The 14469-nt window shown below is 43.1% G+C and overlaps 1 protein-coding gene across 1 annotated transcript; it reads left to right on the forward strand.

The window, feature by feature from the left end:
- The first annotated feature begins 4567 nt into the window (after positions 1 to 4567).
- DCAF7 (DDB1 and CUL4 associated factor 7) lies at positions 4568 to 14141 on the forward strand. The gene is made up of 7 exons (XM_075277121.1): positions 4568 to 4798; positions 7450 to 7608; positions 7695 to 7806; positions 10966 to 11084; positions 11635 to 11844; positions 11956 to 12073; positions 12831 to 14141. Exons 1-7 carry the CDS (start codon positions 4661 to 4663, stop codon positions 13001 to 13003), a joined length of 1029 nt encoding a protein of 342 aa, XP_075133222.1. The 5' UTR covers positions 4568 to 4660; the 3' UTR covers positions 13004 to 14141.
- The last annotated feature ends 328 nt before the right edge of the window (positions 14142 to 14469 follow it).

Consider the following 14469-nt stretch of genomic DNA (forward strand, 5'->3'; position numbering starts at 1 on the left):
CATAGACTATAATGGGGTTCGAAACCCGTTCGAACACTCGAACAGTGAGCGGCTGTTCGAATCGAATTTCGAACCTCGAACATTTTAGTGTTCGCTCATCTCTAGTAAACACGTGTCAGGGCGAGGCGCTTCAAAACAGATCCCATTGATCTCAATGGGTGCCGGCTTATGCGTGCTACACATTGAAACAGTGTCGTAACTAGGAATGGCGGGGCCCCGTGGCGAACTTTTGATGTGGCCCCCCCAACCGACACTGACGCCGAAGACCTCGACCGACCCCCTCCTCCGCACTCTATTATGTCCCTTAGTAAGCCCTGCACACGGTATTATGTCCATTAGTGGCCCCTGCACACTGTATTATCCCCCATAGTGGCCTCTACACACTATTATCCCCCATAGTGTCTCCTGCTCACAGTATTATCCCCCATAGTAGCCCCTGCACACAGTATTATCCCCCATAGTGGCCCCTGCACACAGTATTATACCCCATAGTGGCCCCTGCACACAGTATTATCCCCCATAGTGTCCCTTGCACACAGTATTATAGCCCATAGTGGACACCAGGGGCGTAACTACCGTGGTAGCAGCAGTAGCAGCTGCCACAGGGCCCGGGCCATTAGGGGGCCCGGTGACAGCCGCTACCGCTGCGTTTTTTGTTTTTTTAAAAAAAAAGTCCGTTACGGGCCCCATTCACTTGCCGATCCTGGCTGGGCCGGGATCGGCAAGTGACACTGCGGGGCCCACAGAGGCTATCATTATACTCGGGGGTCTTTGCAGACCCCCGAGTATAATGATCGGCGCACCGGGAGGGGTAAGGTAACATAAAAAACAGTGTTACTTACCTCTCCGCGATCCTGCCAGGCCTCCGTCATTCGAGTCTGACGTCACATGACCCAGGCCAGCTTCCCGGGTCATGTGACGTCTGACGTCATTAAAGCTGGACAAGAGCGGACAGGACAGCCGACAGGAACAGGTAAGCAACTGTCTCTGTTCTTTTAATGGTTTTAATCCCCCGGGTCTCCGATTATTATACTCTGGGGTCTTTTCAGACCCCAGAGAATAATAAATGTTTATAGGTGTCCACAGTGGGACATATGGGGACACTATAGGGGTTAATACTGTGTGTGCAGGGGACACTATAGGGGTTAATACTGTGTGTGCATTGGACACTATAGGGCTTAATACTGTGTGCAGGGGACACTATGGGGGATAATACTGTGTGTGCATTGGACACTATAGGGGTTAATAATACTGTGTGCATTGGACACTATAGGGGTTAATACTGTGTGTGCATTGGACACTATAGGGGTTAATAATACTGTGTGTGCAGGGGACACTATAGGGGTTAATACTGTGTGTGCATTGGACACTATAGGGGTTAATAATACTGTGTGTGCAGGGGACACTATAGGGGTTAATACTGTGTGTGCATTGGACACTATAGGGGTTAATAATACTGTGTGTGCAGGGGACACTATAGGGGTTAATAATATTGTGTGCATTGGACACTATAGGGGTTAATAATACTGTGTGTGCAGGGGACACTATAGGGGTTAATACTGTGTGTGCATTGGACACTATAGGGGTTAATAATATTGTGTGCAGGGGACACTATTGGGGATAATACTGTGTGTGCAGGGGACACTAGGGGTAAATACTGTGTGTGCAGGGGACACTATAGGGGTTAATAATATTGTGTGCATTGGACACTATAGGGGTTAATACTGTGTGTGCAGGGGACACTATTGGGGATAATACTGTGTGCAGGGCTTACTAAGGGACATAATAGAGTGCGAAGGAGGGGGTCAGTCGAGGTCTTAGGCATCGGTTTGGGGAGGGGGGGCCCCATGTCAAAAGTTCGCCACGGGGCCCCGCCATTCCTAGTTACGCCACTGGTGGACACCCATAAACAATTATTATACTCTGGGGTGTTTTCAGACCCCAGAGTATAATAATTGGAGACCCGGGGGAATAAAAACATTAAAAATTACTGTTTCTTACCTGTCCCCGGCTCCTACGCTGTCTTCTCCGCTGCCGTCCTTGTTCTATGACGTCGGACGTCACATGACCCGGGAAGCAGGCCGGGTTCATGTGACGTCAGACAAGGAGGAAGGAAGCCTGGCAGGATCGTGGAGAGGTAAGTAACTGTGTTTGTTACATTCTCTTACCTCTCCCGGTCCGCCGATCATTATATTCGGGGGTCTGCAACGACCCCCGAGTATAATGATAGCAGCGGTAGCGGCTGTCACCGGGCCCCTAATGTCCCGGGCCCTGTGGCAGCTGCCTCTGCTGCTATGGCGGTAGTTACGCCCCTGCATTGAAATCAATGGGAGGCTTTTAAGCCCATTGATTTCAATGTGTTGCGCGCGTAAGACCAGCACACATTGAAGTCTATGGGATTCTGTTTTAAGCGGTCACTTTGACACGTGTTTACGTTTCTGAATGAGCGGAGCGTAAACTCCGTGTGAAAGCAGCCTTATCATGTTTGTTTTACGTTTGAGTAAATGGGAACATACACAAACAGAGAGGGCTCCATCTGCATCAGTACCTCTAGCTATCCTATGACATCTATCCTATCCTGTAACGATAATGTGAACTTACCCTAGATTCACAAGACTGTATTGATTAAAGCACGGGACATTATTTCGCTGGGAAGTAGGGGCTCTATCTGCACACTGTTCAGGGCAGGAAACCTGGCGCACAGAAAGACAGAATTTCACTGGTGAAACTCAGTCATGTAAATCTAGGGTTAGGTGGAGCACCTTTGCCAGTGATTACAGTCTCCAGTTTTCTTGGGTATGATGCTACAAAGTTTGCACACTTGGATTTGTGGATTTTCTAGTTCGCAAATGCAAAGTCTGTCATGTTGGTGACAGTCAGTGGGCAGCCATTTTCAGACCTCTCCAGAGATTTTCGAACTGGGTCAGGACTCTGGCTGGGCCACTCAAAGACATTCATATAGTGGTCCCTAAAAAGATCCTGCGTTGCCTTGCTTGTGTGCTTAGGATCATTTTCTTTTTGGAAGGTGAACCTTCAGCCCAAAGCACTGTAAATCAGGTTTTCATTAAGAATATCTTTATACTTTGTGCCGTTTAGCATTCCTTCAAACTTGATCAGTCTCCTTGTCTCAGCCGCTGAAAATCACCCCCCAGAATAATGTCGCTACCACCATGCTTCACTCTAGACATGGTAGTGGGCAGGTGATGAGCAGTGAGTGCTTTACTCCAGACATTACACTTAGAAATGAGGCAAAAGGTTCCATCTTGGTTTCAGTTGACCAGGGAATCTAGTTTCTTACAGACTGAGAGTCTTTTAGGTGTTTTTTTGCAAATTCCAAGCAGGCATTCATGCTTTTTTTTTTTTTAGCAAGGCTATTCCACGCATACCTTTTGTATGTAAATTACCTCAGTAGATTTTGCATAAGTCCGTTTTTATTCTTATGCTAATTAGCTTCTCCGTGCACCCTGGAACTCTCATCTTCTGTGTATACAGCACAGGCTGCTGCTGACTCCTCCTCCCTGCTCCCACATAGTACACAGCAGGGAGCGGAGAGCTGGCTGACAACTTCCTGTGCACCGAGAAGCTAATTAGCATATGAATAAAAACTGACTTATTCAAACACCACTGAGGCAATTTACATACTAAAGGTAGCTGTGGAATACACTTTCTAAAGGCTATGCAAGGATATGATTAGTTAAAAATGACTTTTCCCAATGATAGAGCCCCTTTAATGAGGCAGATTTTTTTTTTATTTCAGCTCAACACAAAAAAATGTGTGAAACAGGTCTGAAGCCTTTCTGAATGCACTGTACGTAACGTTTAGCGGCGAAAACCTCCATATTACAGCACACTGTCTATGCTTTCCTGTTTTTGGTTGTATAATGTGGGATCACATAACAACCCCTTTCCTTTTGTTATTGCCTTATATAAGATACCACCTGATCACACCGTCCAATCAGCTCTATCAAACTCATTACCTCCAAATTACCATTTGTTTCCAGTACATATACCTAATGCCAAGGCCTAACTTCACTCCCCTCTGTTCCCTCTTGCTCAGTCCCCACCCAAATACAATGTACAACCTCCAAGCCTCTCACAATCATTCTGAGCCAACCAGAACTGCATAGCAACCTATCACAGCGCAGAATGCATTTCATAGTCTGCTGTGGGAAAATAAAAGCTGTGCCGCGATTGGTTGCTATGGGCCGCCATTGTACAGGAGTCATACTAGGACCCCGTGAATAAGATCTAATACTGAGTGTATTCATTTTATCAAAGAAACAAAAGAAATGTTAAATATTTCTTGAAGCCTAAAGCCCTGAAGGTTTACAGTTTTCCTTATCACGCCTTCATACTCCCAGTGCACCAATCACGAAGCATAATTCTAAAGAGAGGCTTGACACGCAAATGAGGCCAATTAGCAACCAACGTTAAAGATCCCGCCCACTAAATGGCACGTCGAATTGGAGGTAAGGAAACTTTCCGTCCACGCCCAATCAGCGTTGTCGCTATCTCTAGGAATGTTTATGTCCATGCCCCGCCCCTTCCCTCCTGTTGGCTGTCCGTGCAAGTGGAGTCTGGGGTTTTGCGCATGCGTCGTTTTGCTTCACGGAGGTTTCGGTGATTGTGTTCACGGTAACGGTCTGCACTCTGAGTCACCATGTCCCTCCACGGGAAACGGAAGGAAATCTACAAGTACGAGGCGCCATGGACCGTGTACGCCATGAACTGGAGTGTGAGGCCGGACAAGAGGTTCCGCCTGGCTCTGGGGAGTTTTGTGGAGGAGTATAACAATAAGGTAATGGGAGTCCGGGGTGACTTATGGGTCTGGTGGTAATATAGTCTACCTCATGTGCATCCTGCTGTGTATTGTGGAGGGCACACGACCACTCATACCAGGCCACATACAGGGCTCAGTGTGATTCATTGGCATCAGCTGTGCAGCCGCTCTCTGGTGTTTGCTCCGAGCTGTGGCCTGTAATGTCATTTTGCCTCTTCACAATTCTGTGAAGCCCATCATATGCAGCAGTCACGTCACCTAAGTGGTCTCCTAATTTAAAGGGACATTCCACATCAAAGATAGATGATATTGGCATTAGATCTGCCACCATTCATACTGCCTTGTGTACAGCCCAAAACGCCACTGCTGTGTTCAGCTTCAGTATTGCATAGGACATGACCCATAAATATATCGGACCAGAGTGCAAAAGTCCGAAGAGCCTTGAGCTGCGCACGCTGTCATGTGCATGAGCCCCAGATTTGTTTGGGCTGCACCAATCACACAAGGATTACCTGTCTAAGTAACAGGAGCTCAAGGACTTGGTAGGCGTGCGGTACTTTGGGGGAAGGGAGGATGATAGCCGTCAATATGCGGCAGATACTTACCGATTTTTGACCGTCATCAAAAATCCAAACGTGTTGGAATTTCGATCACTAGTCACATGGAATTAGACCTTCGTGTAAGGGGCGTTCTCACTACCGTTGTTGTCCGCTTAGCAGTGTCTGTAGTGTCCGCTCAGTTTGTGTCCTTTAGTGTCCGTTTTTTCAAGCCGACAAAAAATGCTACATGGAGGACTTTTGTGTCCATTTGAAAAAACGGACAGCAAGTTTTCTTTTTTTTCTTTTTTTTGTAATATTGAGGTCTATGGGCAACAAACATATCAGGCAGTAACTGATAGCCATCAGTTACTGTTCGTTTGTGACCATTATGATAGGGGTCTGTTTTGTGAACCCTACCTGAGGCTCCTGCAATTACTTATCTGAAATGTTGTTTTTTGTCACAGCCAAATTATACCCCTGGTATAGTCATACAGCAGCAAGTCACTGTCTGCAGAAGAACTGGTATCTACATATATGGAATGTAACAACTGTGACAGGCAATAGACAATGATTATATCCATGTGCAGTGTGAAGCACAGACACAGGTAGAAGGATATCCTGAGATGGTACATACAGGCCTGTTTTGGACTAGGCATCATCTGATTGTACACTGATTCTATAGTGGCCACATACAGATAACAGTGAGATATAATGTTCCATAAGGTGACTGTATGACTAGTGGGGGGGGGGCGAATTAACATTTCATATAGGACAGAAACAACCTTGGGTATAAAGTGAAGTGGCACAAAGGCGCTCAAATTGAGTAATATTTTGAAGCCTTCATTTGGAAGAACTTATGAAAACCCTATGCCAGGTTTTGACACAAAGAATGTTGTAAATTTAGCAGTTTGCCTGCTGTCTCCTCTTCTCACTTCCTGTATCCCCCCACTTGCTGAATAGGACACTATGAAGCATTACAATACTTATGCAGATCAGATAATATACATGTGCTTGTAGAGAACACTCAGTGTTTACATAGAGAGATAACAGACAAGGCTTTATCAGCAAACTGTGGCAGAGCTGTAGATGTCACTTCACCTATCACACAGGTCCCACACTATGGAAATGCTGTGTATACAATGGGAGGAATAAGTTCACATAGCTGGCAAACAAAGCAGCATTTCTAAAGCAATATATTTAGGAAAATTAAACTTACCAATGAACTGGTAGGGCATGTGGGCATTTCTAAGTACACCTACATGGGCTAGTCTTTAGTATTACGTAATGGAAGTTAAAGTATAAAAGCTACTTGATGGTACTTTACAAGTATTTGGACTTGTAAAAAATATCATTACATGATACAGTTGTAAAAAAATGGAGCAATGTAATACACCAGTAATGTAATACACCAAGCATATCAGAAAGGGTGGATAAAGAGATTACCATGTTACTCTGCAATATCGTAACTAATATACGAGAAGAAGGTTATCCAAGCCGCTAATAGGGAGAAGTTGGTGCAGCTAACCTACAGGTATCCAGTATTGCAGTTTGTGGACTTCAATTCTTTTATTTTTCTTTATATTAGTTATTACTATTACATAACAAATTGGAACGTTTCACAACTTGATATTCTATAGATTGCTATTGGGAGTGTGTTGCCCTTTGTATGGATGACAGCAGGACCCACTATCTATACCACTGTTGCATAGGAGTAATTATGTATATGGTAATATAATTTGCCTATTAGAGCGGACCTGTCACCAAGTAGAAAATACTAAATAAAAGAATTTGATTCTCTCCGTTCCTCTGATCAGTTTGGTGTTTTCCTTTTTAAAATCTGGCCACCCATTCAAAAGAATATAGCCCTGGAAAATGATATGTAAACTAGCTCTGATTCTTCAAGTGGGCGGGACCCTTATGTTTTCAACAAGTTTACATATAACTTTCCACGGGCCGCATATTTTGAATGGTTGGACGGATGTTTAAAAAGAAAAATTGTCCAGGGCAACGGCAAGAATCAAATGATGTATTTCATTCAGCGTTCTATACTTGGTGTCGGGTCATCTTTAAAGCTATTCTAAGATACACCATTGCCATGTATAACTGTACAGAGCATTTTTTTTCATGCAGGTACAACTGGTTGGTCTGGATGAGGAAAGCTCCGAATTTATTTGCAGAAACACCTTTGACCACCCATACCCCACCACAAAGCTTATGTGGATTCCTGACACCAAGGGAGTTTATCCAGATCTACTGGCTACAAGTGGGGACTACCTACGTGTCTGGAGGGTGTGTATTGTTTGAATATGAGCCATAGAGGTTTCTTTTATTTATCATGATATGGTCCATTTCATATGTTCTTGTTTCTGCAATAGGTTGGAGAGACAGAGACCCGCTTGGAGTGTTTGCTGAACAATAATAAGAACTCAGACTTCTGTGCACCTCTCACATCCTTTGATTGGAATGAAGTAGATCCCAATTTACTTGGTGAGTATTAATCTGCACATTGTAGTACACTGTCTACCAATAAGTATGGACACCCATGCAAATGAAGATATCTGCGGTCATGATGACGTTAAATATCGTGTAGGAAACAGCATTGAAATTAGTTGCATGCAAGATGCCACGAAATGCAGGGTTGTTTCGAGAAAGGGGTAATTGTGGGGTACCACAGAAATGGTCGATTCTTAACCCCTTCCCAACATTCGCCGTAATAGTACGGCGCTGCAGGGAAGGGCTTCCCGCAAACCGCCGTACTATTACTGCGGATGCATGGTGTGCACACAGAAACTGTATGCGCACCATGCACAGCGGGTGACAGCCGTAATACACGGCTGACAATGCCCTGTAACACCCGCGGTCGGAATCGGGTCCGATCGCGGGTGTTAACCCCTGAGATGCCGGTGATCAACATGACCACCGGCACCTCCGGGGTTACAACGTCATATGGTGCCGATCGGCACCCCCGCGCCGGTTTCGGGGGGTGCCGGTGTTCGTAGGGGGCAGCCCGGGGTCTGATCAGTGACCCCAGGTCTGCCCCTTCACTTAACCCGTCCTCGCGCCTGGCCGATCCTGCCGTAAATGAAGCTGTCAGCCTGTGCGTCTACACAGGCTGACAGCTTCCTATACTCTGCAATACACGTGTAACACGTGTATTGCAGCGTATATCTATTGAAGCAGTGATCAGCCGATCACTGCTTCAATCCCCCATGGGGACAGAAAAAAAAAGTGAAAAAAAAGTCAAAATAAAAAAGTTTAAAATAAATTATAAATAAATAAAGCCCCAAAAATCCCTTTTTCCCCATATAAAATGTTTTATTATGTAAAATAAAGAAAAATAGAAAAAAACATTACATATTTGGTATCGCCGCGTCCGTAATAACCTGAACAATAAAATTAAAACATTATTTAACCCGAACGGCGAATGTCGTAAAAAAAAAAACGTAGAAAACCGCACAAAATAATGATTATTCACCACCTTTCCCTTACAAAATGTTCAATAAAAAGTAATCAAATGGTCAGATGAAAACCAAAATGGTACCAATAAAAAGAAGAGGTCTTCCCGCAAAAAATAAGCCCTCAACCAGCTCTGTCTAGCGAAAAATAAAAACGTTATGCCTTTCAGAAGATGGCGATGCAAAAACAATAGATTTTTTTTCCCTGAATTGAATTCTATCCTGCACAAATAGCAACGCATTAAAAAATCATATAAATGAGGTATCGCTGTAACCGTACCGACCCGCAGAATAAAGGTAACATGTTACTTATGCTGTACGCTGCACGGGGAAAAAAAAATGCTAAAAAGCAATGCCAGAATTGATGTTTCCTTTTACATCCCACCCAGAAAGAGTTAATAAAATGTAGTCAATAAGTTACAGGCCCCAAAATGGTGGCATTGAAAAGTACATCTAATACCGCAAACACCAAGCCCTCATATGGCCACATTACCAGAAAATAAAAATCTACCTTGTACAATGTGAAGACAAAAACCCCAAAAGTCGCCAAATCATTAGGACATAAGTGGCTGCGACTAGAAGGAAATGTGTAAGCGGTGCGAGCGTTTTCAGGGGACACCCCATATTTAGAGCTTATGAGAGAGCATACACCAGCGCTGACCCCCCAGAATGCCCCTCTTCCCCGTCCGCGTCATAGGAGCTGGTGGGAATATAGAATGGGATTTGGTGTACCCAATTTACTCCGCACAGCTTACACATTCACTTCAGGGTTACTAATGCTACTACATCACTTAATAAATACTTTGAGGGGTGCGATTTTCAAAATGGGGTCACTTTCTAGAGGTTTCCACTGTTTTGACTCCTCAAGGGCTTTATAAATGCGACATGGTTCCTGAAACTGATCACAGCCAGATCTGCCCTCTAAAAGCTCTTTGGCGCGCCTTCCCTCCTGCGTCTCGCTGTGCGTCCATATATTCGTTTACACCCACAAGTGGGGTACTATGGTAGTCGGGAGAACTTGCCTAACAAATTGTGGGATGCGTTTTCTCCTTTAACCCCTTGTGAATGTGCAAATTCTAGGGCTAAACGAAAATATTAGTAAAATAAATTCAAATTTGAAAATTTCACCTCCATTTTGTATTAATTCCTGTTAAGCACTTATAGGGTTAAATTACTAGGTATATGTTGTTTTGGCTTATTTAAGGGGTGCAGTTTTGAAAATGGGGTGATTTATGGGGGGCTTTAATACAAGGGTCTTTCAAAACCCCTTCATAACTGGATTAGGCCCTTTAAAAAATGGGTTTTGGAAATTTCTTGAAAATTTTGAATATTGTTGTTTCACTTGTAAATCTTATAATGTCCGTAAAAATTAAAAGGGCGCCTAAAGTTTGATGCCGACATAAAGCAGAGATTTGGGACATGAGATTTATGATATAATTTTGGCGGTCTGACTGTATGTAATGTACATCATTTCAAACTTTATAAAATGCTTATTTTTCAAAATTTCCACCAAATTTCCAATTTTTTTATAATTAAACACAAAACATATCAACCAAAATTTACCACTAACATGAAGTACAATGTGTTACGAAAAAACAATCTTAAAATCACTTTGGTAAGTTAAAGCGTTCCAAAGTTATTGCCACATAAAGTGACACATGTCAGTTTTGAAAAATCGAGCTTGGTCAGGAAGTCAAAAAGTGCCATCGGCGGGAAGGGGTTAAGGGACGCATGAAGCGAACTGAATTACCCAAAATCGACAGTGGCCTATGTGATTACGAAGAGAATGGTGAACGGTGATTGTTGGAATGTACCCCAAGCGGCAGACCCCCAAAACTGGGAGATGGAGACCAACGGGTGCTGACCAGAGAGATTCGGAAGAACTGCACCCAACCAATGGCTCACATACACCAGGAGTTTCACCAGGCATCCGGGAGTATTATGTGGATCAATCCCATCCGTAAGGAAGCATCTGCTGGGGTCTACCAATTATTGAATAGGAATAAATGTTGTTTTTCTATTCTACCACAGGGGTCCAAATACTTATTAGTAGACAGTGTATAAAAGACGTTCCAGTTATGTTTGGCCCCTGATTCTACCATTAACTATGTCTTCCTGCCACTTTAACACTTTAAAGAATAGATTTTTAGCCTTAAAAATCTATTCTAAAGTAACTTCTTATTGCATTTAGGAACTTCCAGCATTGACACAACATGTACCATCTGGGGTCTGGAGACTGGGCAGGTTCTTGGCAGAGTCAACTTGGTGTCTGGCCATGTGAAAACACAGCTCATTGCTCACGACAAAGAGGTGAGACCCTGATTGTTGTTTTGGTAGAAATGCTTTAGAGGTTAGGTGTGAATGAAGCAGTTGGATGTGCCAGTCTTAAAATTAAATCAATGGGCTGTGATGCAGGGTGGCAAAACTCCCATTGAAAATGAGCCAAGGAGGATCTGTGGATATGTGGGCCATCCATAAGTGACTGATGTAAATCTGTATGCTATCTTGATTGTGGGATCCAATACTGATCCCTTGAAAGGAAACCTGCCAGTGTAATATTGCTGCCCATTCATTCAGATTGATTTTCTTCTCCCTATCTTAGTAATAGTGAGAAAATTATCAACTAGCAGTGGATGGATTTGGGGTAGCCTGCATCATATGAATACATTGGACTCCTAGGTAACAGTACTGGCATTGCACTGCAACGAATAACCTGCAAGTTCTACAAAATTACAGTATAGTCACATATACTGTGAGTTACGGACCACTGAAGTCAGCACTACATTATGCTATCAGAGAGGACAGGTACTTTTAACTATTGTAAATAGAATATTGAGTTTCTTTGTTGTGTGTGTAACAGGTGTACGACATTGCGTTCAGTAGAGCAGGCGGTGGCAGGGACATGTTTGCATCAGTGGGAGCAGACGGCTCTGTAAGGATGTTTGACTTGCGTCACCTAGAGCACAGCACCATTATCTATGAAGACCCACAGCACCATCCTCTGCTCAGACTGTGCTGGAACAAGCAGGACCCCAACTATCTAGCAACTATGGCCATGGATGGGATGGAGGTAAATTTTAGTAGTCTTAGAGTGAAGTATTATTGTATAGAGGAATGCATTTATAGTGCATATTATATGAACATGTTTTGAATAGCAGCCTTGCTACTTTGTTCCCCACAGGTTGTGATTCTGGATGTGCGAGTGCCATGCACCCCTGTGGCCAGGCTGAATAACCACCGTGCATGTGTGAATGGCATTGCTTGGGCTCCACATTCCTCATGTCACATCTGTACAGCAGGTAAGTAGAAAGATAAAGTCATGATTACTTCTTATACATCCTAGAAATATGATGTAGGGCATATTCATTGTGTAATGAAAAGTCCTCTAATTTTCTAGTACATATTGTATATCAATATTTTCTGGTTTTAAGAGCTTATGTTTTGGATATTGAATGAGAGTTGGTCCTCTACTTCTAGGAGACCTGTGGATGCATTGCTCATTTACAAGAGAGCTCTGATAGCTCTGCATTATGATGGGTGGAATCTACAGCAAAATTGTACACTGCAGCAGGTGTATAATCGACTGCATTTATTTTTGCTCCATGAAAGTGGCTTGTAATGTATTTGCAAATACTTCAGCTCAGACATTGAAGTCACTGCTTCACTAGTTTCAGAGCAGTTGGAATTTTTTCTCTAACCCAAACTATTCCTGAACAATTGGTCCTGTTAGTTTCTACATCCAATATGCTAATTAGGCTCTGTAATGTCACTTGGGCGGGCATAGACTGTCTGCTCCAAGCCCAGGATTGCCCACCTGACAGTAGGGAGCCTAATTAACATATTGGTTGTTGAAACTAACAGGATCAATTGCTCAGGAATGGTGGGGGCTAGAGCAATATTCTACCTACACCAGAATCCGTGCCTATTTAAGGATGGCAAGAACTAGAGTTGGTGGAGGTTAGTTACAGGGTTAAGTTTGGACAGTGGAAATTATAATAGCATTAATATTCTGTACAGGGTTTACCAGATTTCATTGTATTTTATGTCTTTGTTTAGCTGATGACCACCAGGCATTGATCTGGGACATCCAGCAAATGCCACGTGCCATTGAGGACCCGATACTGGCATACACTGCAGAAGGAGAGATCAACAACGTCCAGTGGGCAAGCACCCAACCAGACTGGATTGCCATCTGTTACAACAATTGCCTGGAGATCCTCAGAGTCTGACTTTATTTATTCCAAACTCCTTTGACCCCGCCGCTCCTCACCCCATCCCAGAATCTGGGCATTTTGTACATCGTTGGCGTCTTTTAATCTCAATATCTTCCTGTTGGGCTTTTTGGACCATCTTAAATATGCAGCAGTGTTTACATACAGATGCCCAATGGTTAATGTGGTTATTGTCTAATTTATTGGCATCTTGTGACTCACCCCAAAATACTGCTCTAATAAACCAGGCCCCAAAACAGGAGCTGACGGAACGTAATACACTTCCCCAGGAGTCCCTTATTTTATTTTACTGTGTAGACGACTTATTAGCAGCAATATCTTCTTGCAGTGTTTTATTGGTATTACTTTAAGGGTAAAACCTTTTTTCTGTTGAACACTTTACCCGTGATACTGCTTATGTAGTAATAGAAGCATATACATGTCTGTGGACTTGATATTTGGTTATTGGGTTTTGACAGTGCCGATTAACTTCTTGAAGGTGTTGTCCAGTATTTAGAAATACATGGCTGCTTTCATGCAAAAACGGAGCCACACTTTCCTACAGTTATGTGGCACAGTTTCTGGAAGATTTTTTTAAATTCATGTTGAAACCCTTTTAAGGCTTTTTGAGGCCCCACTTTACAGAAAAGCAACTTTTTTTTTTTGTAGCGTTTTTTGGGGTTTTTTGAGCCAAAGTCAGGAATGGATTGAGCTGAAGGTAGATGTATAAGAACCTCCTATATATTTCCCATTCCTTTTGTAGACATTCTTGGCTTTGGCTCAGAAAACTGCAACAAAAAAAGCTGCGTTTCCGCATTGTGGGGCCTCAGCCTTAAGGAGCCTTTTTTTTCTATGGGAGGGGGGTATTATTGGATGTAGAAGTGTGTGATCTGTTCTTTTTCTTTTCTTTTTTTTTTCTTTTTTTTATTGTTAAAGAAAAACATTGCATTTGAACAAAAATGTCATGGAGTATGGTCAGAAAATTTTGCACGTGGACATCAGCTGCATTTTGTTCTAGTGGTAGGTTACCCTTGTCACCTTGGCAGGGTTTGCCTAGGGGTTTCCATAATAGCCACCAAATTTCCATACTCTGTCCTGTACCATGAAATGTAAATATCTGCATAATGGCTACCCCAATAAATTTCAGTTGACTTAACTGTTAGTCCTTTTGTTTTAATGCTTTTTACTGCAGCAAGTGTGTGTTTTATATGGTGGGTATTATGGTTCATAAATTGCTACTTTCCTAACAAGCACCTAGAATATCTAATATACTATAAGTATAATATATTTATATAGCGCCAACATATTCCACAGCACTGTACAATTTGTAAGGTTCAAATACAGAGAAAAAGATACATTACAAAGAAATAGTCACTTCACAGAATGGGACTGAGGGCCCTGCTCACAAGAGCTTACAATCTATGAAGTAGAGGGGTGATACAAGAGGTAGCAGGGGCAGCATTGGAGGTAGTATTGCTTATACA

This window comes from Leptodactylus fuscus, chromosome 6, assembly GCF_031893055.1.
Source record: "Leptodactylus fuscus isolate aLepFus1 chromosome 6, aLepFus1.hap2, whole genome shotgun sequence".
NCBI lineage: Eukaryota > Metazoa > Chordata > Amphibia > Anura > Leptodactylidae > Leptodactylus > Leptodactylus fuscus.

What these genes read in the sequence shown, in the direction of transcription:
- DCAF7 (XM_075277121.1), top strand. Translation starts at nt 4,661, where the DNA reads ATGTCCCTCCACGGGAAACGGAAGGAAATCTACAAGTACGAGGCGCCA. An exon ending in TGGAGGAGTATAACAATAAG is followed by an intron (nt 4,799 to 7,449) that starts GTAATGGGAGTC and finishes TTTTTCATGCAG; the next exon opens with GTACAACTGGTTGGTCTGGA. An exon ending in AGTAGATCCCAATTTACTTG is followed by an intron (nt 7,807 to 10,965) that starts GTGAGTATTAAT and finishes TATTGCATTTAG; the next exon opens with GAACTTCCAGCATTGACACA.